Source organism: Strigops habroptila, chromosome 11 (assembly GCF_004027225.2).
Source record: "Strigops habroptila isolate Jane chromosome 11, bStrHab1.2.pri, whole genome shotgun sequence".
NCBI classification, from domain to species: domain Eukaryota; kingdom Metazoa; phylum Chordata; class Aves; order Psittaciformes; family Psittacidae; genus Strigops; species Strigops habroptila.
The window spans coordinates 32980787-33008628 of record NC_046360.1 but is presented as its reverse complement, the minus strand read 5'-3'; the positions used below and the strand labels follow the sequence as shown (position 1 = coordinate 33008628).

At 41.2% G+C, this 27842-nt stretch overlaps 1 protein-coding gene across 27 annotated transcripts in view; it reads right to left on the bottom strand.

Annotated features, from left to right (window-relative positions):
• Positions 1 to 27842, bottom strand: part of MAGI1 (membrane associated guanylate kinase, WW and PDZ domain containing 1) — a 340411-nt gene that overhangs the window by 77430 nt on the left and 235139 nt on the right. For all 27 annotated transcript variants that reach the window (XM_030501199.1, XM_030501183.1, XM_030501186.1 and 24 more), the window contains one exon: positions 11101 to 11220. In XM_030501199.1, coding sequence (XP_030357059.1) covers positions 11101 to 11220 — 120 coding nt within the window. The remainder of the gene's footprint in view (positions 1 to 11100; positions 11221 to 27842) is intronic.

Genomic DNA, 27842 nt, shown 5'->3' with positions numbered 1-27842 from the left:
CGACGTGCTGGAGGGAGAGGATGATAAAGAAAAGCAATCCCTGGAGGGAAGAGAAGTTCTTTATGGTGAGGGTGGTGAGGTGCTGGCACAGGTTGCCCAGAGAAGCTGTGGCTGCCCCATCTCTGGTAGTGTTCAAGGCTAGGCTGGACGGGGCTTGAAGTAACCTAGTCTAGTGGAAGTTGTCCCTGCCTGTGGCAGAGGGATTTGAACTAGATAATCTTTAAGGTCTCTTCCAACCCAAACCAGTCTGCGATTCTATGATAATTATGTTATATATTTAATATTAATTATCCAGAAAGTGTACATGCCCCTTTGTTAACATTGTTACACTAAATGGAAACTACATGCCAAAGGCAGATTGTGCAAGGACACTTTGAAACTTCGCCTGTGCTAAAGAAAGATTTTTTAGTTTACTTTTATACACATTCATGTGTATTTCTGTTGCAGAAGCCACCAACATCACCCATACGCTGCAATATGACACTGAGTTTAAAGTTAGCCAAGCACTATGCAGTAGCTCCACTCACCCAGTGCACAGCTCACCATCACACACTCAAGGTTCAAAATGACATATCCTTACTTCAGTTTGGAAGTACTAGTTGTTAATCTCAACTCCTCTTTAGCTGACTGAATTGCTTTTCCCATTAGAGCATCTAGGTCCCTTATAGCCCCAAAGCTGTGTGGGTTGTCAGCTTTAGGGTAAGACCACAGGGATCATGCATGCTCCAGCACTCACAGAACTCAACCTGTGACTCTGGAAGGTCTCCAGACACATCAGGAGCAAGGGAGACCATCTGGGAAAACCACTTTGGACTCAATGTGCTATCTTTCCCACTCACTTCCTCCCAAGAGGAGGAAGTCTTTCTTATGGAGCTGAGGCTGGAAAAGTAGGAGGGGGTCCTACCTCCATGCTTTTACAGCTGGAGTACTAGGACAGCAACACGTACAGGTTTGTCTTAACAAGGTATGTTTGAGCCTGTATACAATGTCGTGGATTCAGCTCCATAGAAGTGGCAACACTCTGCAATGCTTTCATCTTCTGTTCGTCATTTCAGAATCTTAAATGTACATTGATGCATAATTTATGGGGAGAAGGAAATTACTTCTTCTGGAAAGAGCCTCTAATGGGGATGGAGGCTCCTCAAGCAGGTTATGGTCTCTGCTAGAGAAATGATTCTTATGCTCTACATACTGCAGGAGTATTTTATGCAAAAAGAGGAGGAATGAAGGAGAATGAAAAGAGAAAATGTAAGGTAGGTGGGCAGAAAAACCCTCGTCCCATCCTCTTTGGCATTTCTCCTGAAGTATGCTGCTGCTCTGGGGTTTTCTCGGGTTTTTTTGTTGTTTTCTTCCCCCAGATAACACGTGTGTTTTCTAAGGATGTTAACTGCTAAGCAGAAAGCACCTCGTGTGCGCCATATACGTGAGAACAGCTTTTATTTATGGCACTGCACATCACTCCTTTGTGCGATATTCATTTCAGATCTGTTGTAAATGGTTCAATCTTTTTGTGATGGCTGCAAAGTGAATGGAAGGGACATATAGATGTTGCTAGTGTGGATTTTTCGCTGTCCTAGACAACAACATAGCACAGATGTTACCACCCCTCCTCCAATTACAGATAAATGATTATGTCTTAGAGTTTTGCTTCTTTTCAGTTCCTTTAGCAACAAGCAAGTCTGGAGTTCCTAACAGTTCACAGAGAGCTGTTCCTCAGCAGAAAAACAGGCTTCTCTAAGCATTTCAGATTTGCTTACAACAAAATCATTAGTCACTTTTCAAACCAGCCATGGCCGTTAGTACTACTATTAGTGAATAATTACTTTCTACCAACACAGTGTGCTGTCTTGGAGGATCCCTACAACTATGTATGAACAAAGAGCAAATATGAATTTGAAAGCGAACATGGCTTTGCATATGTGAGTTTTGTTTTGCAGAATATGGGAAATGCAGACGTTGGGGTGAACTTTTCTTCTTCCTCCACAGGAGGCAGATTCAGCCTGAGTCAATATTCCAAAAAATCACAGCTTTTCCATCAGATTCACACAAGGACATTCAGGTTTGGGAAACAAATGAGCTCATGATGAAAAACGGCAAAAGAAAGCTCCAACCCAGCTTCCAGGTGCCATGGAGAATGAGAGAAAATGGGAATACTCTTTTCCTCATATTTGCTAGATGCAATCAGACCTATTTCTCTTCTCTAAGCGGTTCTTTTGAAGACAAGGCACGTGGGCCTGGACACACCATTAGGAGGGACTGGCACTTGAAAATCATCATCAAAACTCATGTTTAATCCTACAAATTGGAAAGGGAAGATATTTACCCTATGACTCAGAAATCCAAACATGCACCATTAACAACTGATGCAGTGAACAGCCCAGCAAGTGTTTTAAAACACTCAGACTCGACATTATTTATTCAAATTGAATCTGTCAATGTTTATGAAAAAACATACATTTAGAAATATGCTTTAACAGTGTTTTGTGAAACACTTGTAAAGCCTAAAGAAGGGGCTAACTTCATAGCCAGTGTAATTTGTACTGAATATCCAATCAGCTCTAATTATTAACAGCACGTTACATGTGCATACACAAGCATCTGTCATCCCAGAGGATCTCAAAACACTTACTAAACTCAGCACAGCAGTTATGGTAGGAGTCCCTGGGGTGCTGAACTCAGGTGAAGCTCTGCAGGACTTTGAAGACTGTGTCTCTAACATGATGTCTCAAAGTCAGAACAGAGCAGCCTGTCTCCTAAATAAAGGAGATTTCTGGATCAAGACAGTGGGAAAACCTCTACTTTTCTGGAAATGCCAATCTGAAGCAGCCAGCATGGCAGAAACGGGACTTTCCATGTCTGATTCCTATGGGAACTGGGCTCCCAAGCTTTACCTTCCTCTCAATCACATTTGAATCCTGCCTACAGCAACTGAATTAATAGCTAATAACAATGCATTCACTCAGCAGATGCACATGCCAGTAAGTGAACTCCTTGTCATCACCTTTCACTACCCTTTATTTTATTCAGTCCCTTGGTGCTTAGAATTAATTTAACCACAACCAAAGTTTCATGGCAGCTTTTGCAGCCAAAGCCATGACTTAATCCATGCACTGTAAAGCACCACTCTGGAGAATACACTAAAATAACAATAATAATGGAAAAAACAGAACAGCTATTTGGAATGAGTTTATTTCTTTTCATCTCCTTATCTCTAAGTGTCAGCAGCTTACACATTTTAGCATCACGCACAGTAATTAGACTTTAGTAACAGCTAATCACAACAATAAGACAAGTTCTCATCATCATAACACCTCTTTCTCTGCCAATTCAAGCAGTGATCTTAATCAATGAAAGCAATGTACAGCAGCTTTTACCCTGTCCTGCAGCTTATGAATTCAAGCAATGCTGTCAGCCAAGAGAACTTCCTTTTTAAATTTTAGAAACCTAGTGTTAATGGAAAATTTGTCTTGTTCTTCAAAATAACAAAACTTTCCTCTTAAACATTCCTATTAAACATTCCCCTGACAGGCAGTAAATTCACAACCTTGTTTATGTGACCTGGAATTCGAAATGTAATTCACAAAAACACACCAATTAGCTCTCCTTGAGTAAAATAACTATAAGTCTAATCCATAAGAACTTTTGCTAAGCACCATGCAATTTAATCCAAGTTAAAAGGACTCCATCCGTCGAAGATGCTGTTTCTGGCACAGGCAGAACTGAACAAGAACAAAGACACAATCTAAAAGGGTCTAAAGTGGAATGGATACAAAAGTAGGTGTTTCACCTTGCAGTGTGGGAAGATGAGACCATGGAGGCTGCTGGGGTGGAGATAGGGTGGCAGAGCTGACATGGAGAGGTGTAAGAAGGCAGAGGAACTGTGCACAAGGTCAAATCCAAGCTTGAGCATTAGTCCTAATGGTACAACATCACTTGAAGAATGTGGTTCCAAAATGTATATTTTAGTTACTCTGATTTGTAGGTGTTGGCTCTGCACCAGCTATTCTGTTTTCTGGGGAAGGAGAACTTGTCTTGCTTTTCTGGTGTGAAGAGATTTAGGCCTGGGATTGGGAGTGCATTTGTCTCTCAGGAAAGGACCAAGCAGAGTTCTCGCTGTTCACTGACACCTGCTGAGGCATAATTTTGCAATTATAAAACTCCCAAGAAACTCAAAAGCCTCTGTGTAGTGCAGAGGACCCTGCATCCACAAGAAGTGCATCTGATCTTCAAAGCTACCACTCTGTGTCAACAAGGACTCCATTAACAGCTCATGCTTTAAAAAGCAGTTCATAGCGTACTGTCTTGATGCAAGTGGGTATTTTGCGAAAGAGACTCAGAGATAAGAAGCAAAATTAAGCAAGGCCTTGACACAAAGACTTTAAATGTAATTATTAATGTAATTGTTTTCCGAGATGCGGCTCTTCTCTGCAGTGTACAAGAACTAAAATAATTGACCCTTAATTTTAGCAGAAGAGCTTCTGCTCATCTAATCCAGCATGAGTGCTTGTGTCTGATTAGCACAGGATGAATTGATTCCTGGGAGCAGAGCTCCTGCTACAGTGTTTTGTCTGTTCTCTTCCCAGATCGCATTCTGCTACAGATTTCTACATTTAGATGACAGATCTGGCTGCTGTCTGTGGGATTCACCTAGCTGCAACTGCACATTGATTAGCAATTGCCTTGAGGAAATTCAGAGTATCCAGGCAACCAGGAGGAGGCCGCAGATACAGCATCTGGATCGGAAGTAAAACATAGGCAATGAAAGAGATCTCAGAGAAATTAACCTACAACATATGCAAATCCAATCTGCTTTAAATAGTAGATTCTCTGTCAATTTCTGCAGCTATTAATGGTGAGGTTAACTGAAAGATTGGCCTGGCTTTCTTGTTAAATTAGTCAAAATGTGACAATATGCATATTTCAATTTATGTCTGAAATTTAACATATACTCTGATTACTGTCCTTATAGGCAATTGACAGCATAGCAGAAGGACACCTACAGATCAAATCAGCCTCATTTATTCTGATTTTTCCTGTGCTGCGGTATCACTAGGTATTGCCACATGCTACTATTAATGCTCATGTACAGCTGCATTCAAGCACATTTAATGCATGGAAAATCTCTAAGCAAAACAAAGATACACATGAGCAGTAAGACCTTGGTAGCGTGGCAGGGGGGTTGGAACTAGATGATCTTAAGGCCCTTTCCAACCCAAACCATTCTATGATTCTATAAGGCATGAGATGGCTATGGAAGCTCAGGGTGTTTCCTGAGCCCAGCTGTATTACAGCAACAGTTATATCCACTTGTAAATAGACTAAAAATATTAAATAGAGAACATAAATAAGCATGTGCTTGTGCATGGTTTATACAAAGAAGTGAAAGGAATGCAGCTTCCTTCAGGTTTATACAGAGAAACAGCTGGAACACACCCTACCTAGCACAAGGCTGTAGGAATCAATACCATGTTAAGCCATTGCAATACGCAACTCTTCTTGCAGATACTTGAAATATTTATAGATATACTCCCACTGTGAGGATAAGTCACACTAGCACCTTGCCTCTCCAGAAGACGGAGAGCTCTGCAGCGGCAAGGAAATGCCACAGCTCGAAGACACCAGATGCCTCCTGGTACAGAAAGGATGCCCAGCTGCAATGGAGCTGGGTAACACCAGTGAGGAGTAGTCACTTCTAGAGACAGTCCCAAGAACATCCAGTACCAAGAAACAATGCCAAAATGTGCCTGGCTGCCACCTATCGAGGGACTAGTACGAACAGCCTTCAGCGCATCGGACTGTGGTTAGAGAGTAAATAATCCCTTGAACCCCCCTGAAAACTAACTTAGGAGAAAAGCAACTAATTCACTATATATTTTTTTGCCAGAGGTATTTGGGAATAACCTTTTCCCCCAAAGCTTTTGTTTTTAAATGCATCCAAAACAATAAAAAGCAGGACTGCTAATGAACAATTTCAGACAGAGCTCACGCTGAGAAAGTGCACAGACAGAAGGCCATCAGGAACGCCATAGAAAATTCTAAAGCACTCTAAAACCCTACCAGATATTTGAACATTTGCTTTTAGTGAAAGAGAATTACTCAGTTACCACTTTAGCTGTTTGTAGAATGAAGCATTGTCATCAGATGAAACTTTAGTACAGCTTAACACTTAGCTTAACACTTGTGCACATGCTCAAGAAAGTGTTGTCTTTTTTTTTTACTGGTGGTTTAAAAAAAGAACAACAACAAAAAAGCAAAGTATAAAAGCCAAAGACATAACAGGAATCTTTCTGCAGTGCACAGATGTTAATAAGTGGATATTCGACATGATACATTGCAAGGATGCTAAAGGAGCCACTATGATTTATTGAGTCAATCTGTAGTGTGGAGACAATAATAAGCAGATCTTATCTCATTAAGTGGAACATGTTGTTCTGCTGCATGGACATCCCCAGCATCTGTCACCCTTTCTCACCCCATCTTCCTATCATGTTTTGCATGCCACAGACACAGATCTCATATCAAGGTTGTACCAAGATGGTGAGACCCACAGGCTGCAAAGACTCCAGAACACCAGCAAAGAAAAAACAGCCATTTTGCTAAAGCAACTGGGGGAGCAGGGCTGCTGCAGAGAAACCCAAGGAGAGCTAGCGCATCAGATAAATTAGGCTAAAGGCATCTTGATTTGAAGCATGTTGCTGAATACACCTCTCTACTTCAGCTGAAATTCTAACTGTACTCTTCAGATCATTTATTACACTCATTAAGTCCCACAATCAAAGACCCTGTCTACAGTAGCTAGTTTTATACACTTTAAAAATGTTAGCAGGTCACCCCATTACATCTTAGTCATGAGACTAATGCAGATTACTTATTACTTCTCTTGGCAATCACATAACACTTGTCCTGAGAATGAAAGATGATGCCTTGACAATAATGCTCCATAATGTAATAACCCTTCACATGTTATAAAGTGCAGCACTTTTTCTTTTGAGGATCACTAAGTGCTGGGCAGGCATTCATTAATACAGCCTTGCCAGAGCTTGGCGACACAGCCACCCCCATTCAAAATTCAGCCACCATACTAATGTCCCCATGTGTCTCTGCACAGCGCCCATCTCCACGTCTGCATTCAGCACAGCCCTCTGAAAAACCATCACTTCCACTCTCTCCCTCCTATTTGTAATAGAAGATAACTGCAGGCACCGGATGTCTGATGAAATATTAATGAAGAGAGGAATAAGTGTTGTTTTAATATTCTCCAGGCCAGTAACCTGAAGTATAAAAGCAGTTACCTGATCTGCCCAGGGACACTGAGCAGATGGGGAAGAAATGGGAATAAAATCTAGAAGCTGTGGTTCTGCTCTCCCTTGGGGTCCCTGTGAGAGTCTGCAATGCAAATGCAGAAGTAATTGCTAAATAATTAGTAACCTACACAATTACTTCCATGCATCCATCAGTATTTTATGCCCTGAAGGAGCAGTCAATAAATACCTGAGATTAGAATTATCATGATTTCCTACCCACCAAAGGCCTAAACAATGTGCAGTCTAAAAAGATTTTTCCCTTCCTAATTGTCAATGGGAAATACTAACTGGCTTGAGCATCTTGGGTGAACCTTTCTCAACACACGTGTTGCAAAAAGCACCGATATTGGTGCAGCATCACCGCTTTGGGCAGGTCTTCCAGGATTTCAGCTCCAGCTCCTGGATTCATGTGGTCAAGATGTAGCTTTCATTAGGGGGAAAAAACCAGAAGTTTCTAGGTGTTATGGTTAAAGTCACCATGTTAAAATTGGAACTGAAAACCTCAGGAATTAAGGCTTGCAAATGCCCTGTGCCATCTGATGACAATTTTTGGAGCATTTTGGGTGCAGAACACACCAGGGAGGTCACAGGTGACCAGAAAAGCAGCTGCCATGCCTGCATTCACCAGGATATCAATCAAAAACTGCCCAGAGGAATCAATTTGCTGTGCACCAGAACAAATAATACTGACATTGTGCAGCCCAGTAGGTAGGCAACACCTTTTTTGTCCTATTCAGCTTGCAGTTTCCCTCTTTGCAATTAGAGCGCTTTCAAAACCCAGGTTTTTCTTTCAAAACTTGATACACTCTCCTACTCCTTTATGGTTTCCAACTGTTCTCTTCTGCCTGATCTTTTTTCTTTCCAAATCAATAGCATCTGTATCAGCATCAAAGTCCTGTGTATTACTCCTCTTCTGATGGCTCCCTGTTTTCTAATCTTTCTCCTCAGAACTCAGTAACTGTTATTAAACAAACGCTTGTGATACGTCTTCTCCTGCAAGGTTTTCCCCAGTGACAGCGCCGGTATTCAGGCAGCTTTATGCCTTCAAGAGGCAAACAGATGTCATCCAGTAATGCCAAAACTTTATCTTGGTCATTTGGGCCAGACTTCCTCTCCAGCTGCTGAAACGTAGCACACAAATACAGGGCGTACCTCCATCTCCTGCACCATTGTATGCAGACGCTTACAAGTTAAGGGCCAGAAGGGACTTTGGGACCACCCTGACCCCAAATCACCAGCTTGCTTGAGCCACATGAGCTTGTGGCTGCTGGGCACACAGAAACTTCCCCATTCATCATCACCGTGCTCCATTTCATAGCATTCCCCTTCCTTCATCTCTAAATCACCTAATCTAAACCTAAATCAAACCAAACCATTCCATGAGTCTATGAATTATGTTACAATCAAAAGCAACCCTGTCTTTGCAATTGTTTGATTCCTACTCAGGACAATAGGTAGCATTACTAATAGTAAAAGCCATGCATTAAAAGCTATTATTTCACTGTTCTTCAAGAGAGAAAGAGAAGATTATTTCCTTTTTTGGGGTTCCATCCCTCTGGTTTAGAATAAGCCACCACTGGCAGGGTTAAAAATACAAGCAACTTCATCATGGTGGTGCAATGAAAATCAAAAAACAAAAAAAGAAAGCAGCAAAATGCAGCATAAACCAAATGATACTTAAAGGAATCTAAGACTATAAAGGTGGGCAATAAACTAAGATTTGGATATTAGAAGTCTAACTTACTTTGTGGTCTTTATAGACAAAATTGCTGTATAGAGTCCGAATCACACCATCTTCCAAAAGCTAACCAAGATTAACACTGTCTTGATCAATACAATTGTAAAACAAGATTTCCAAAAAAGTACAACAAAGCCATTAAAGAAATCTCAGAAGGCAGCAAAATCACTTCTTGAAGGTGTAAGTGAAAAATGAACTTTATTTATTTCACATTACAATCAAACAGTAATGTGTCTCGATGCATATGTGTACACATGCATCACCATTATTTGCTTTATTCTTATTGATATTTCCTTCCATAGGCCAGCTCTCCAGAACCACTGTTCACCAGCATCACCAATATCAGCAAGGAAAGAGGCTTCTCAGAACTGACAAATTATTCCTTAAAAGTTCAGGCACTTCTATCACCGACAGAAATGAAACACACATTAGACTTCTGAAAAATCAACCTCATCTTCAGCAACTCAAAAGAGCAACAACACATGAAATCTAAACAGTTTAGCTGCTGCTGCTTGTAATCACATAAGCAATGAAACGACCATGTTATAACTATCCCAGATGGGTACAGCACTTCCTGAAAACCAATTCCCAGCATGTCCCAGAAGCCAGCTTACAGACAGTTACCCATTTTGTCTTTCCAAGTGGAAAGGTCACCAGAACAAATACAGTCAGGAAGCAATGGCGAGGCCGTTTGCCTGATCTATTTCGAGCACCATGACAAAGAAAACTAATTTAGTGTTATAATTAGAAACACAGAGAGGAAAAAGCTCATTTTGGAGAAGTGCTGCTGCTGGAACGTTAGCATTGGTGCTGATGTTGCTAATCAGCTCGAAGAGGTGGAAGAGTGAAGCCAAGTTATACATTTAGCATCTTCATGCAAACCAGGTTTCGCACTGCAATTGTTTGCAGTTGGGAATAAGTGCAAGGTTTAAAGGTGACCTTACAAGGGAGTTTCTAAACTAGACTAAACAGTGTTGAGACTTTTTTTAGAGCTTGAAAACCAAACCCATATGTCACAATCTTTTTTGTTCCTATTTGATGACTACTTTTCAAAGACCATCGGCTATTTGTGTGTAGTTCATATTTTGAAATGTATTTCATGTTTCTTATTAATGGCTGCAAGAATAAGTTTCTTTCAACTTCTCATAATGACAAAAAGACCCGCTGAACTTCTTGCAAATGAAAATACGACATGAATGAAGTAAACTGGAGGGACTTTCAAACCTGTAACTTATTTCTTTTCATTGTCTTCTCAAGAGATACATTTGAAGGTTCTCCAGGGAATAAAAGAAAAGTAAAAATTAAAATAAAATAAAAATGCAACAAAAACCAAACAAAACCCCCAATCCAACCAACCAAAAAAACCCAAGCAAAAAACAAAAGGAGTTTTCAATTTAAAGGGGATACAGATTGCAGGTTTAATTACACAAATCTGGCCAATTTGCCTTGCATTTCTCTGAAAGTCAAAGCTATCTTTTTCCCTGCTCTCACCCTGGTGACATTTCAGTGCCCCTTGGCTGTCTCAGTGCTGTTGTTTGTAAAGCTGTGCTGTAAGGGAATTAACACAATGACTGAAGTTAGAAGCAATTATCCAAGAAAAAAAGAAGATAAAAAAAGGCCAAAAGTAGTGCATCATGTAGCTGCATAGTGAGAGACAACTGGGTGATGAAGGATGTGTACTTAGGGAAAATGAAGGGAAAGAGAGACAGCAGGAGGGAAGAACAAGTGAGCAGGAGATGAGCCGTAGTGGATGCAAAGAACAGATGCATTTTCTCTCACTGCCTGTCTGTCTTCCCTCAGTATTTCATTACTGGATTTCATATTGGATTTTCCTGGCCTACTGATGTTAGTCTTTTGAGGTAGTCAACTTGAAGGGAAAAGGAAAAAGCGCAGCAATACTGGGATCCCCTCTCAGGGTACAGAGAGAAAAGGGAAGTAGAGCACCAGGAAGGAAAGCGAGGTCCTAACTTCAGCTGGTTAACTCAAGTGAGGGTGATGTAAGTGTGGTGTGCTACCACAGTTATTTGAAGTGCTTTTTTGATGCCTGTGGCTCCATACCTTCATAAGTTCCTACTTCCAGAAGGGTCCCACTTCGCTCCAACTCCAGAAACTCCTCCACAGTCAGAAAGTTATAGTCCACACCAGGCACTTCTCCTTCTCTTGGAGGGCGGGTTGTGCCTGAAAAGAAAAATTAGCATGTTAATATAGTTGCTTTCTTATCAAGAGTTAAAAAGGACAGTCAAAAATGATCATAAAGATACAACAGTGTCTGTAAAATACAGCTCTGTGAGCCAGACAGAGCAGTGTCAAAAGAGTTCCGTTAGAAGTTAGGAGCCCATGTGAAAACAAGACAAGACAGAGATCTTGAGCTGTCGATACCACTTATTCCATCCAAATCCAATGGTTTTTACACTCTCAGAAAGGCTGCCTGGCAAAGAAATCTCCCATATCACATGTAGGAACACAGCTGGAAGAGGCTGGTAGCTGGGAATACGCCAGCAATTACCTTCCTGCTATTAGCACAGTCTCTCATACTTGAGCTTCACTAAAATTGCAATCTGTATTTTCAGGGAAGGCAACTTCTTTCTAGCATCCATTATTTCTGATATCACTTTATTCTCACAAAATATTCTTAAAATATTAAGAAGAAATAAGGGAGAAAATAAAGATCTTTGCTCCCTTATTTCTTCTTAATATTTTATCTCTATGTACCCTGAGAGTTTTGACGTGCCATTCACACATGCTCACTAAAGAGACAACCTGCAAACTCTTCTCACAGAAGTTCACCTCTAAGCTCATTTCATTTCAAGAAATACTTTTCTTTTGAGCAATAATTCACACTGAATCTCTCTCTAGCACTCGACCATTTAAATAGCATCCATGGAGAGCAGGAGTCTGATCACTGCTACTCCGCCAGCTCTGAAACTCTTCTCCCTTCTGACCAATTTACAGCCCTCTGTAAGCATGGGGTAAGATGAGTCATTTCATGACTTTTTGCTAAGATGGCTTGGGCCACTGCATTTTAGGTCACTGAGCACAGCTTAATTGATTAGGATCAATTTCTGTTCGATAGTCTTTAGTTTCCGTGACTCTGAAGGCTAGGATATGGCTGGATTCTGTGCATCTGAGGATAAATATAAATGACAGATTTACAGACAGTACAAGAAACTGAACTTTAGAAGAAAGAGCAACATTAGAGAGTTGGAAGTGTCCAAGTGCTGTGGCTGCAACCAATCTGCCACCTTGGGAATAACTTTAGAGATGTAGAAACCACACCTAACATTTAATGAAGCATGATTTCTCACTTCTGTGGGACTCCTCCGGCCCCTGGGCAGTGCCTTCTCAGTGGATACAATTTACTGAACCCTCTATAAAAGGACTGAAGAAAGTATAAAGAAGCTGAGCTTCTGGAAACTGATTGAGAAGATTCCAGCTCTCAGAAGTTGAAAGAGCATAAATTTACCATGCTTGCATCTGGCAAATGTTTTCCTCAAGTGCCAGGGAAGCGGAAAGTCTGCTTATGCCCTATTCATCTGAGAGACTGTTCAAGAGGTCAGTCATGACAGCGTGACACCCTTGAAAGACTATCACTAGATTAATTTCCTTGACAGACATCCACTTTCTCTAACATCCTCCGTTTCTTGATTCAAAATAGAAACTCACTCTTCTTATTTACCACCAGCCTTCTATGGTCTATAAGCTCCTGTGCTTTTTCTACCATTCCTTCTCTCGGAGTTTTGTGAATGGGCAAAGGCAGAAGGACGAAAGGCAAAAAAAAGAGTGGAAATGGTCATGGGTATCTTCACCCTACTAGCAGAATTAATTGTTCCTAATAGAAAGGATTCGATTTTTCATTCTTTGTATTCTTGAATCCTTACAGTAAGACCGCAGTGATTTTTACTGAGTGGTTTGTAACAGAGGATGGATGTATTTCTCAGATCTAGATCAGAGAAATACTGGAACTGGACCACATGTCCCTCTCTTCCCAAGTACCCGTGTTTTCATCTAAAGGCAGGCAGCAAAGCCGGGCAGGCAATGCCCATACAGATCCCTCCCTGGCGTTCAAGGACTGTGCATGCACCCATAAGCTGGGATGAAGGGCCTAAGCATCTCCTCCCTGAGCACCAACACTGCTCAGACTATGAGGACCCTCACCGGAGCATCCTGGCTGTTGACCACCGCCAGGTTCCCCTAAACCAGACCCACACGAGAGGGAAGGAAGAAGAATGAAAAGCCTCAGCAATAAGTATGTCCAATGATGTGCTGTAGCTGTCCCATGCCTGGAGCACAATGGAAGTGAGAATGAGTCTCTGTAGTGCTCCTCATCCAATGCATCAGTCAAACGTCACCCCGAGCACTGCGGCACGCGAGCTGAATGACAAAGATCGGGACATACTTTTTCTCAGTAACTGACAACACACATTCATGAGACACACAGATCAGGGAACTCCAGGACTCATTTTACTTTATGTTTTTAAACCCTTCTTCTTTTCTTTATCTATATCATTCCACAGAGAGTATTTATTAATAATCTTTTTTTGTTCCTTCTGAATTTTCATAGCGATGAAATTGCAGTCAGCAGTTTACTAGTGCTGGCTGCCTATTTGACATGACAATTATATCTCTGCCATAATTCCTCTGAGCCATTTTAATGGATCTATTTGTTTCATCTCAGTGTTCTTAATTTCCTGAATATGTTCAAGTCGAAAAATCGCAGATGTGCTCGCTATCAGCGCGATTGCCTGCAACACAGGCTGAATGCATTAGAAACGCCAAGTCGCCGCATAAAAGAAAAACATTACATCACAGAGATAACATTTGTCACCTCGCATGGATCCTCAGCAACAAAATCAGACAACAAATAGAGGGGAAAATAAAACCTACACTGGTTAGGATATCTTATCTGGGCAAAGGCGAAAAACCCAACAACTTTCCATGTTGCTGTCGGGAGCAAAGATTGCTTGCAGATGCTCAGGCTGTTATCCTGCTTCACATCTGAGCAAGCGTTACTGAATGCAATTCAGAAAGGCAGGGGGAAGGGAAAACCCGCCTCCGTTTTTCTTGTAGCAGAATGACAGGCTGCCGGCTGGACACACGCCTGGCAGATGGCATTTCAAAGAGTTTTCATGAACCATCTGGGATGTGTACAATGATTACAAACCACACTTACAACAAAGCCAGAAGGGTTGCTTCACAAGGAGGGTGGGGGGAGAGGGGTGGCGGAAAGAAAGGGGGGAAGAAAAGAAAACCGAAAGGGGCATAAGCAAACTCGATGACTTTTCCCAGGCTCAGGACACTAACAAATGATCAGCATCTTCTTCCACTCGCAGCCCTTCCACAGTCTGAAACAACTGCTCAACTACCACACAGTATGTGTGTGCGCAGCCCAACACCATTGCAGGCTGCTGCTAAACTCCAAATTGTAATTAAGTCTCCCATCATTAATGTGACTTAATTATGTACAGAGCATAGTGTGTGTGTGTCCTCCCTTTAAATTGCATTTCAGCATCCTTACCGAGGGATGGTCACCACTAAAGGAAAGGGCTACGGAGATGACTGCACATTTTATCAGAGCTAATGGCAGGTCAGACCGCTGCTAATGGCAGAATTAATTGAGCACAATGAGTGCTGTAGATGGCCCAAACAAGAGTTAAGATACTCCACTAGAAAAGGCAAGCCAACCATATTTCAATACATTAACCTGCCTGCCACGTTTGCACTGAAATATTAAGTGGCATCAAATCTTATTGCCATTAGGTAGCAATTTAGCTAATTAATTTGAGCTATGTCCCACTGTGTGACTAGCTCAGAATTGCTAATGCTACAAGAAGAAGGAACTGGAGGAGAAACCAAGTGGTTACCAACTCCTTCTGCACATTTAATGGTTCATAAAATTTCACTCTTACTTGGCTAGAATGTCCCACAACATATAAAACTAGCTAGAGACACTAAATTGACAGGGGAATTGCTCAAATCTGCTGCAACCACAGCAGACTTAAGAAAATAAAAAACCCCAAGCTAACTGGTTAGCACTGCAGGTTTTACCTTCTCTTGTGGTCTGGGGAGGTAAAACTACATATAACGTGGGCGGCTTAGATACCAGGTGTTGGTTTGGTTATTACATCCAAGCTAGCTGCATCCCATTTTATTAATCCATCACTAATGCTTGGGTCAGAGAAATGGGATCTTATCACGGGCTGGATACCCCACCAGAGAAACTGCTTCTAGCCCAAGCAGAGCCCGGTGCTGTACTTAAGTTAACTAAATTAAATCTTGTCATCCATGCCTAGAATAACTGAGCTGTGGCTCAGATGTAGTGATGACTATCAACTAGTATTCTGAATAATTTAAGTGCCCATTTAAAAGACAAATAACTGCTGCTGTTGTGTTGCCTATCAACCACACTGACAATTACCCAACATGAGCCTCAATTATAGTGTGGACAGATTGCTAATATGCGATTCAGGGGCTGTTCAGCTCCTTATCAATCTACCAGGGTCTCATGTTAAGCTGTTAATAGCCACTGATGCCCTGCTGCTAAATTAATCAGAATCTTGCTTATTGTAATCTAAAAATAAGACTTCAAAGGGGTCATAGTCACTTCAATTACTTCCTTGTTAAAACTATAACAGTTCCTGAGCAGTAATTCTGTTACCATACACCAAAACAGCCCCTAGCAAGTCATTTAGAAGTTGACCTCTCCAGTGCAGAACACCTACATCTCCCAGTTGCAAAACAATGATTTCTACAAACTCCTTATCCAGTTCCACTGGCTGGCAGTGATAATCACTAAAATATAGTTGATCAAAACCAAGTCATTTGCTTCTCATCTCTCACTGACCATCTCCATTTGACAACAAATGTGTGAGTTGTACACTCAAAGTAATGATATAGTTGCTACAAGCATATTTTTTACAAACTCAGAGCACTGGTGGTTACCAACAGAAAACAGAAGCGTAATAAGGTTTTAATGTGAAGTGTACAGAGATGCCACTGACTCACGAAGCTGCAATGCCAAGCTGTTGTGGGGCTTTGCCAAGAGGCTGTTTGCAGGTGGGTTAGAAGGAAGGATGTTTTTCTTGTAATTGTTCTCAAAAACTGATATTTCAGTCTTTCGAGTCTTCATTCAGCTAGAGTCAGGTTTTCGTTCAGCAAGAAGAGACTGCTCTCATCACCTACACTGAAAAAAATCTTCCTCTACCAAGGAAGAAATGTAGTAGGAAAACAGCCCCTCTTCATTCTGCATAGCATTTAGGGGTCACCTTCTTCCCTCATGTCACAGGATAATTTGCAGAGCCTGCTTTGGCTCTCCTGCATCTGTCACCTATGGTGCCAGATAACTGCAAGGCAGGACAAACTTCACAGATCTGCTAACAGCGAGCAGAGAAGAGAAAAGACAGAGACAACCTGGTCTGTCTCCAGAAGAGGCAACCTGATTAGCAGCCAAGCTTAAGGCAGAGCTTATCTGCAGCACAGTATTAGAAACAGCCTTATCTACATGAACAAAAAATAAAGTGTAACCTGTCTTTAGGAAAATATTGCACACACAACTACTTCATCTTATTGACTTCCAGGGTTATCCAAACTAAGGTTACTGGGTTTTTTTCAACAGCAGTAGAAGGAACTGTATTTGGACACCATTACGCTATCCACTATAAACATGTGTGATCCCGCTTACTTATAGTAAATAGGTAATTTATAATTATAATAGGAAATTTATAGTTATAACTACATGAAAATAGGGAGGCTTCAGAGACGTCTGTTCTGTTACAAACCAAAACATGCTCAGCTTATAAATATGATTTTCTCCTGAAACTCCAAACTCAGGAAGCTCATCCTGGGATTTTCAATGTCTGTCCCTTCTCTAGCCACTGACTTGATACCTATAAACCACAAGAACGTGACAAGCATTCAAAGTGTGTCAGTAGCTGAGTAGAAATTCAGTCCAAAGGAGAATGGGTCTGTCACGAGAAATTAATTCACAGCTCTGTTAATGATGCATGCGCTGGAACAGATGCTGATTGACTCTTCCTGGCCACACAGATAACTGCAGTTTTAAAAGCAACTTTCTGTCACTGTGGTCAGCAAGAATGACTGATTAAACTCAGAAAACAGCTGACCAAGACAAACCTGTCTTTCTACAGACACCTTTCAGAGAAATGCATTCCGCAGCTGTGGTCTAAAGTAATTTTCCTTCTACAGGGGGAGGTGGAAGGGATTTGTACAAAGAGCTCAGTATCTCCTCTCACCAGCCTTTCCAGCCACACTTAAGTTCCCAAAGCTGGATCCCCAAGCAGCTGCTTGTGAGGATCCCCTCTGGCTCCAAGGACTGTGCCAGCCATGCACACAAGCAATGGCAGGTCAACCCTCAGTGCACGTAAAAGCCACTGTGTCACCCCTTCTGAGGCACCGCATCCAATTGCATCTCTCTGTCCATTTCTCTCAAAGAAGTACTGACTGCCTGGAGTCTCCCTGGGGAAATGATTCAGCCAAGCCACACAGCAACAGCTCAGAGTTTGTGTATCCTCCAGGCACCGAGTTATTTTTGTCCCTTTTAAATCTATTTTGGGTATTTCTCTGGCCTTTACTGACACCGAGTAAGAACACTGATAATCTTCAACACATTTATCCTTGTAGCATTTTGAGGTAGAGAAAGTGAGTTTGTTTCCATTTTATAGCACAAGATCAGCCAGACCCAGGCTCTCAAAGGTTTTCAGGAGCCTAATTCTAGAGAAATCAATGGGATTTAGGAAACCCTACAGATCAGGATCAGGGCCTAAAAGATTAAAAGGGACAAAAATAACTTGCTGCTGTACTGGGGCTTTGCAAGCTTGTTTGTTTGTGTCACCAAACATTATGCCGTGGCTACCCAAAGCCAATTCAGCATGAGGGGGTTTGCTCTTGACTGTAATATCAATTTAAAAGATACTGATAGTTACCTGATGACTAGAAGAAGTAAAGGTACAAAACCCTGCCACATTCCCCAAGAAAGCCACTTAAAAAAAGACCTAAGGATCAATGCCAAATATTCATATACAGCAGCACCTCCGTGACCTGGGAAAGTACCACCGATGGTACTACTGCAGTGTGGCAGCTGCTAATGCAGCTACAGCCTCTGCTTGCATCCTTCAGAGCATTTATTTGCTTGCTTCTAAGGAAAAGAACAGCATTCTGGCATCAAATAAAACATAAGAAATAAATGCTCTTGGGTTCGCAATAGCAGCAGCTCGCCTTCTGCATCCCTCTCTTTGAGTGATTGCTGTTACCTCACCAGACACCTGCAGCCAAATCCCTCTCATTTCCCATGCGGCGGGACACCCACCAACAAGATTAAACTTCATGAACTAATGAGTTTGCCATTAATCTTGTGTTCATGGAGTCCAACAGCATGACATCCACTAATTTAAACGGTGAACTACTGATGAAAAAGCAAACTATGTACACTTCCTTGGTGAGAAGACCTTAGCTGTAACTATGCATGATTTTATTCTTTCTAATACATGGATTAGTGTAATAAACTGTAATTTTATAAATCAATAAAGCTGTAGTAATGAGATTGCACTGTAATGTTCTGCTTTTAAATATTGGCACAGAAGTGAATGAAAATTGCCATTTGTGTAAGTGTGTATGTGACTTATGGGAAGTTGAATTGGCTAAAAGTAAATCAGCAGGATGATTATATACTTGCATTTATATCCAGTTTCTCTCATATATACATTTTTAGAAGTCTAGATAATGTTCAACGATGACACACACCTTTATTTCAAAAAGGCCATTTTTCTTCTATGTAAAAATTGTCCTAGCTACATGCAACAGAAATTCTGTTTCTCTTTGAAAAGGCTAAAGCTGAAGATGGTAAATTAAATACATACACTGGTTAATTACACAGCACCCGTATTAGGTGGTTATTTTTAATCCCGTAGAACATTTATTCCAGATGATCTCAACCCAAACCTAACCTGATCCCTGCAGCGCTTGCTCAGGGCTGCCCCACATCAGTCATCTCAAGCCCTTCCACACAAAGGCACAGCAGTGCTCTACTCTGCATGCCCAGAGCAGCTATGGGAAAAGCACAATGTGGATTAAGATGACTATTCCATACGAATGTGCACATCCATATTAAATACCACAGGCCAAAGGTATTAAAATCTACTTTGAAATAAGTCATAGGAGATGTGGGATGTGGGGTCGTTCCCATGCAAACAGCACTTTTAAACAAAGAACTCATTGTCTTATTTATACTTTCACATTATAGGAAGTAGTTTATCTGAGGTACAACCTGTCTTGTTTTAGATCTGCTTTTTCATGGCTACTTGCGAAGTAGCCATTTCTACTGATTTCTACAAATTGCCAAAGAAAAGGTGTAGCCTAGTTTGAGAGTTCCATAAGTCAAGGGCTAGCATCAAAACCAAGCTGTGAACTGGTCACTGGAGGCATCCAGCTGCTGAGAAACATAACACCCATCGGCTCCCTGTCATGTTTGGGTGAATGGCTGAGCTTAAGACAATGTAGTATTAGAAACTGTTTTTCATGAGCTATTGGACCTTTGTGTGTCTTGGTACAAGTTTTGAATAGGGCATATTTGAGTAGAATAATAGAATAGGTAAAAACCAAACTGCATTTAGACCTTTTGCTTAATACTGGAGTCAGAAAACTGGGAGGAGAGGGCTTTGGGAAGGATGAGGGGCTGAGACAGCAGTCAGGACTGTGTAAAATAAAAACTCTTGCAAGATGAATGTCCAAGTTACAGAGCAAAGACAGACACAAAACCATGCAAGTCAGATAAGCTGGGTTCACTGGCTTTCCAGGAAAACTTCAGAGTTTTGTGAACACTGCACACAGTCCTCCTCGCCCACCATGAAGTACTGGAGAAATTTCCCAATCTGGTGGAAGAAGTGGAATTTAAAGCAGAAATACAGTGAACAAGAATACAATGACCAGTTTTAGCTTGGATTTTTAAAATAAAATACTGAAAACCTGTTTGGGCAATATACGTGACTATAGTAACCAAAGGAAGAACAAAAAAACCACATCAGAAACTACTGTTATCCGTATATGTGTAAATCTGTCTCACAGTGAGATTAACAGTAGATTTTCCCAAGACCAAGATTGTTTGTTTGTTCCCTACAACAGCACTACTACACAAGCTGCCATTACTATTATTAGAAGGAAAAACTTACCTCTTTTCTGTAAAACTTGGATACCAAAAAATGTTAATCTCCGAAACCCAAGATATTTTATTTTCTATTCTACTTTAAGGGTTCAGATGCGTTCTATGAACAGATATTGTAATTAAGCTCATAATAAATGGAGTATCCAACACAGACTGAACACCTGCAGCATTTCAGTTCAAGTTTTATTCAAAGACAATGATTGCTTTTGACAGCTGCACACATATATTCACATATATCCATGAAAAGGTATTCTGTACTTTAAAAACATAGTAATAAATAGGAGATTATTTGATGTCCAATAGCTCAGCAGCTTCAACAAAGACTACTTACCTCCCTTGCTGTTTGCCTTCCGAAGGCTGTTTGTACTGCTGAGATAAGTACAACACAATGTGGGTCATCCCTGGTTGGGTGTGATATAAAATTTGCTGTTGACTTTAATTGCCCTTTTAGCAGACCTTTAATTTGCCGTTAAAAGTCTTAGTAAAACACCTTATCTAACAGCATGTGCCTAAAAGTCGATTAGTTCATTAGTTTAATCTCTGTAAAATTTCACCATAAAAAGAGTCGCATAAAACACATTTTTCTGAGGCATTGCCTGAAGTTTGTTTCAGTGACCACATCCAGTCTACTGAACAGAGAAACTCAGAGAGATTTTTTTCCTTGTAAAAACTAAAACAACAGAACACCATTCCACAACACTTTACAGGACATCAATACAGTTATTTAAACCCGTGTTTTTCCCTGAACAGTGTACACAGGAGATACTGTCTCCATGGTATACTTTCTCCCCTAGCCTTGAGCTTCAAAATGCTATAAACCTAATGGACTTCCAGCTGTGATAACCTCATCACACTCTTGGAAAGCCATGAGTCTCCTGTGGCTCTTCAATTTTTAGCTCTGCCCACTCACCAGCCCTTGGTTCAGACGGGTCTTATTCCCTGACTAATCCTCTTGACCTTTGCTTAGCAGTTTTCCAGCTTCATATTCAATACTGACTAATAAATGCAAATGCCTCAGCTATAGCAAGAAGTATGCAGATTATAGAAACACACAGTTATGTAGCCATATGGATTCACTTACTGTAAAACTCAAGGGAAGGACTAGAACAGACAGCAAATCTACCCAACAATATGAGCATTTAGGCACTATTCCCTACATATCCTGTCCCTTAATTTTACCTGTTCTTAACTGCTACCAATTTCTATATTTTTTTCCAGTAGCTCTGTATGCACAGCATGCTTTAATCCTTCATGATTGCTAACACTTTAGCTGGTTGAAAACATTCTCCTGGTTTACTTTCTATAACGTTGTGATTAAGTAACTGCTCAGGATGCTGAAAAATGCCAAACATTGAGAAGCTGATTGCTGTTTGAGCTTCAGATTCACTGCTATTGATAACTGCAAGTATTAAAATGAAGAAGAAAACAAATACATTAATTTTCATTCTTTACTTACCTCACTAAAGCTATTACAATATTTTATTATTTACAGTTCCTTTGCTGTAAATTCCACAACCACCAACTCTAACGCAGAAAAAGCTTATTAATCCTGGTAGTTTTGCAAGTGCAATAAAATACTAAAGAAATCCCAAGTTACAATACATTTTCCTCACTTTTAATTAAAACATTCCCTGATACAGTAAGTCTGCTGGTTAGGTAGTGCATAACTCTGCATCTTTGCAGTGCAAAGTTAACTGTCATGCTATTGATAATGTATAGAGGCTTCTCCACTTATTTTATTGCTTTTTCAGTCATACACAAACAATAAAAACCTTGCCTCCCAATCTTGTCATCACCTATGAATTTCATAGGATATACACCCACAGGGCGCTTTACTCTGCCTTTCTGAAGCCAAGCACCAACCTTATAAAATACTCCAGTGCTTAAACTGGGGACAGTGACATAGTGTTTGGCTTAAATGGTCTTTGCTTCCTTTCATCTGATTACTCCTAGTTATACCTTGCCTCTGTTAAATGTCCCTGTGTAGGTGTTTATAGCTCTGCATTCACACAAAACAATCAGTCCATCACATTACATACTCTGTCATTTTACTAGCTTCTTGCAAATCATTTTCTGCAAGTGCCCCAATTTTAAATGTCATTTAAAACTCATTTGCTGGTTTACCAATGCCATTATTGTGTGGCCAACAGAAAACACAAGCCACCACATGGAGCCATAATGCCAGCAGCTCCCACTTTCACTGTGGTGAGTAATTCCAGAGTATCTCCAGGTTCCCCCCCCCATCACTGGTTTGAATCCAATATAAATAAACAGCACACAAAAATTATCCTCCTGCAACTGTCTGGCAGCCCAAACAAAATGAGCTGTTCCTTGTCTCGCCTCCAATTCCTGACAAACAAAACAAAAACACCACCAGGTTTTAGCTTGTACCTGTGTTGGCATCACATTGAGAATTAGGAAGTAATCCTCAACACCACTACTACCTCCCTGTCTTAGAGAGTGTTTGGTGGAGGACGTTGTGATGTGGGGTGTTGAGAAGTTTCCCCAGAAATCTGCTTTCTCATGCTACTAGATCCGTACATGCCTGGAAACACACGATCAGATCTAGGCTGTAGAAAAACACTGAGATGAGATTCTATCAAAGTATCTATGGTATTTTGCTTAGAGGACAGTCAAGTGATTACCAGAGAGACTGAGTGTTTTTCTTATGGGACAAGAATGTCATATAGCAGGGAATATCTTACTAAATAACAACAAAGAAAGGTTTAAACCTAAGTTCCAGCCTGATTTTCAAAGCTTGAAGCATTTACCCTTCGAGAACCGTGCTGAATCCTTCAGATCAGTGATGTAGGTGAAACCACTTTGCCGGACAGATGCTAGTACAGAACTTGTAATGATACTTGCTGAAAATCCCCTGCTCAGTTCAAAGCACCCAAGTATCCCAGTTGCTTCAAGAACAATCTCCATGCTTTGTGTTCAACAAGTGCTCAAGTTTTTGCAAGATAGCAGCCTAGAGGATAGCCTTGCTAGAGGAATGAAACACATCATTATTTTATTGTATTTTCTCTCTGGCTGTTAAGCCAAAATAGGCTACTTCCAGAGCTGAAGGGGAAAATGCAGTTGTTAATGCTTCCAAACATCCATTTACCAAAAAACAAGTGGAGGTAAGAGCTGTAAGAAAGTATTTTGTCTGTGACACACAAATACCATCCTCTCTTCTTATTGTTGTAGCTCTCTTTCACCTACAAGAACTTTTCTTGAGATCGGTCAAGACTATAAACAAGTGTATTAGAAAATCACAGCTCCAAGACATTCTACTAAATACATAAAAAGTCATTAGCACTCATATTTCCCTGGAGCCAACTCCACCAGGTTAGAATTCCAAGACCTGCAGCTCAGAGAGATTCGTCTCTCCTCCAACTCTATCAGTTCTTCCCAGCCCTCCATTAGAGGCCACACAACTGTTATTCAGAGAGCTGAAGCTGATTTCCTGGATCATTTTACTCAATGGGAATCTCATTTATTATTGAAAATAACAGAAACTTGACCTTCCCTGGAGACTTTTACAGAAGTTCAGGCTGTAGGTGAATTTGTCCAACCTGCACAACGCAAGTCAATTCCTCCCAGGGTAAAGCAACATTCAAAGTGAACAAGGCTGGCAGAATGGAAACTTTTGTGCATAATTAATGCAACCATTGATCAGGGAGAGCTTGAATTCAGAATTTTTCTACATGATTAATGCACGAGGATGAACTTACACACTTTTAAAAAGTCTAAGACTGAGAAAGCTTTTTTTTGATTAATGAGATTCTCTTGCTACCATAAACCCAAGTGGGTATTTTCTACGGTGCGCGCATCAACGTCATTCAGCAGAAATGGTTCATAGTAAACAGTGCCAGGTGGGACTTGTTTGTCACAGATCTAAATACAGTGTCTCTCAAGGATAAGTGATTTCCTGGTCTATTCTCCACTTGGTGTGTGAAAGCAACTCCCATTAGCACCAGTGGGAGTTATGCATGTGGCCATGAGCAGACACGAGTGAAAGCTCAAGTGCTTTCATGATCGTTAGCTTACACTCCCCATCTCTTTGGAAACCATGACTACAGATTTACCGCAATGTATGAATTTACAAATAATAATGAATTAATCCAGAATGGTTTACATGATAGTCTGCTAGCAATGCTCACAATATTTATATAGCAGATTCTAAGCCATCCAGCACTTGTTGTCCGTCTTCCCAGGCCTAACAGTAGTGCAAAGAAAAATGGGTTGCTAACAAGTTTGTTTTGTATGCTCTATATTACAGACACAGGTCACTAACTTCACAGATTGGCTGATGGGACATCTCTACTTGATGACATCCTATTTTCCCATACACCATTAGCATGCAAAGGATTAGGGTGATATTTAAATATCTATGTAAAAACTAGGTTTTCCAAAGTCCTATATGTTACAGAACACTTAAAGGTAGATTTTTAAGAGAGTTCAACATCAAAAAATGCAAGCTGGAGGACTGGCTCTGCAGAAGCAGGCATAACCCTAACCCAGCTATTTGTTTGTTGATGCCAAAACACTGTAAAATTAGTTTGTCTTTGGGGCTGCGGGAAAGCAGAAGGCGAGGTTACTGCAGGAGAGAAAGTGGCCTCATTTAGGGGCTGTCACAGGCACTTTGGTAGCATCAGCAATCCAAGCATCCGGCATAGCTTTCCAAACCAGCTCATTCCTTCCCTGCCTTAAAATCAAGACAGACTCAAAAAAAAACCCCACCAAAACCATCTTAAAAAATAATTCTGTAATGTTCAATATAAACAGTTATTCTGATTTTACAGCTTTCAAGGCAACACCTTTCTCTCTCTCCACCATGAAAAATGCAAGCTTTGAACTAAATAGGTGGTCCACCAAAGGCGCCTACCACCACTGTTCAGGCACTATCAGTGGAGAATCCCTCCTGGCAACTAATAGGTCATAATGGTCAGACTCTTTGGAACCATGAAGGACAGAAAACCAGCTCTTGCTATCACATCTTTCAGGGGTGATGCCTTGGCATAGTCACTCTTGCCTTGAGGTACAGGAATGGACTAAATGACCTCCTTCAGGAGTCCTCTTAAGCCTGCACATCGCAAGAGCTGGCAACACTGTAATCATGTAGTAGAAATTTCAGGAGGGCAGAGTTGTTCTAAATTATGTCACAGTTGTAGTAAAGTGTGCTGGTAGAATAGGTTGGGGGTTTTTTTAAGAGTATCCAAGCCAACTCATTCATCTGTTTAGAGCATGCCTCTTATTTAAATGAGTTTTTACCAAGTGCACATCTACAACTACAGTCACTTGAGGACAGAGCTCAGCAGCCAAGTATTTATGGATTTGTTAGGACAGGTGTTGCAGCTTGCCAAGGACAAGAGGTTGTACAACTGGATTATGAGCAACACTCAACTTCAAATCCAATCAAGGACATTTACAAACCTGCGATCAACACGTACCAATGTAGACAGCCACAAACTCACCCCCACATGCAGGCTTAGATTCACATTGCAGATGAACGGCTGAAAAGTTTGTGAGATGTTGAGTTTCCACACAGATAAGCTTGATGCCACATGCTCAGCCAGCTCCCACCTCCTCCTCACCCCCAAGAGCTCCTTGCCCTCCTGGGTCTAGTTGCACATCACCATCTCCCACCGCTGGCTCATCCTTACTGCATCCCTTCGGGCAGCACAGCCTGGCAGCCCTCAGTAGTTGCATTTGGATTTAAACAATATCAACTAATTTTAAATGATATTCTGTATAACCGTGGAAACAGCTGTGTGTGATGATTGTGGTCCAGGCAGATAAAAGCTGGTAACAGATGACTGAAAGAACATGCTTAGAGAGACAGAGAGGTGGAGGAACAAAAATGCTTGTACTCTTCAGCTCTCTGTTTTGTGTAGGGCTGCAGTTGTCTAGCTTAGAGCATCAGGAGACTCTACTAGAAGGGTCTGGTGGTTGGGGTTGATTTTCCTATCAGTTTAAGGAATTCCCCCCTCCCTCACAAACACAGGATTTCTGTCCCTCTCTTGGAGAGGGACAGGTGAGGTCATAAGGAAAAAAATACTGGTTTTTGTATAACTCCAGTTATGCCAGATTTTCTCCCAAAACATACTGAAATTTTTGCAGAGCAGGTTAATTTTTAAACCTCTGCTAAATTAGATATCTCCCTTCCTCAGCCCCTTCTAGCCTAGAGCAAAAGGCAACAGACAACCTCTGTGAGTTTCTCCTGGAAACTGAAACTGCATCTTGTTACAGGTATTTCTGGTAAAAAAGCATCTTTGGCCCACATGTAACACATCCATAAGAGTCAAGCTATCTTTCAAATTTATAACTTGGACCTTGGGATAAGGTCCCAACCTTCTCATCAATAAGGGATAAGAACTCCAGGTGAGAACACCACTCCCACACTGGTTGCAGGAGCACTGGAGTGTAATGCCACTTCTACTTACTTCTTCCACAAAGTATAGTGGCTAGAGAAGATGCCAGTTCCTGCACCCTCACACTCTTGTCACCAAAGCAAATGGAAGACCAAAGCTGTCACATGGACTGTACTGATATAACTGCATTAAGAAGCAGGTCTACTTAAACTTGTCAGGTCACCCACACATAAAGATGTTCTTAGTAATTAAATCCTGGTTATTTTTTTCTCTTCTTAGAGAAGGGCAAAGTTGGTTACCTCCCCTTCTCAGAGCTAGTTTGGTTCACATGCTAAGATTAAAGAGCAGAACGTGTCAAGGTCTGCATGATGAGTCCACACCTCAGTCAGGAAAGCATGAGAGAATGCCAGGTTTATGCTCATCACCTCTGGAAAAAAAGGGGCCTTCATCACTCACAAAGAGCATCCTAGGGCAAGTTTCAAGCCCATCTCCAATGCAGTCCCTCCCTTACTTTGCACACCTCTGCATGCTCCACATCCTGATTTTGTGAACACTGAATTTGTGCAATATAAATAAGGCCAGTTTACAGGGGTCACTTGTTTCCTACAGCCCAAACTCAGAAGCAGAGTTTGCCATCAGACATCAGAGCACTAAAGACCTGTCATCACTTTGTAGGCAACAAGTTTTATGAAGGTCTACATGCACAGCTTCCTGCCCTTGCCTCTCTCCTTGTGCATCTCCCAAAGGGAAGACAAATAGTACTCAATTACCTTGAGAAAATTACACATCTCCACTGTTCAGCATGTTTCACTTCTTGGCTCGGTGAAAATAAGCAAGACATGATTGCATGAGCCTAGGTCCCCACAAACATACAAATAGGGACCAGTAGTGCAGAACAGGAATGCATTACTCCTTCAAAGCTCTGCTGACGCATGGTTCTGGGCTTCATTATCACCTCTAGAGTTTACAGCATTGTATGCTATAATTAGAAGTGTGTGAAAACTCAGGCAGAGCATTGCAACCATCACTGCATACTCCGCTGGCATGAATACGATAACCTGCAGAGCATGAAGCAGAACTCTTATCTGAGTTCTTAAACAGAGACCAAGTCTCACCTTCTCTTGTTTGAAAAAGACCATATTGTGTTTTAAAGAACACCAGGCTGGCTCAAACTGCAGGGACCCAGGCTAACACTAACCTCCTGCCCTTAATTCATGGTCTTGCAAATGGGGTTGAGGGTAACAGGAGGAAGAGACTGTGCAGAGAGG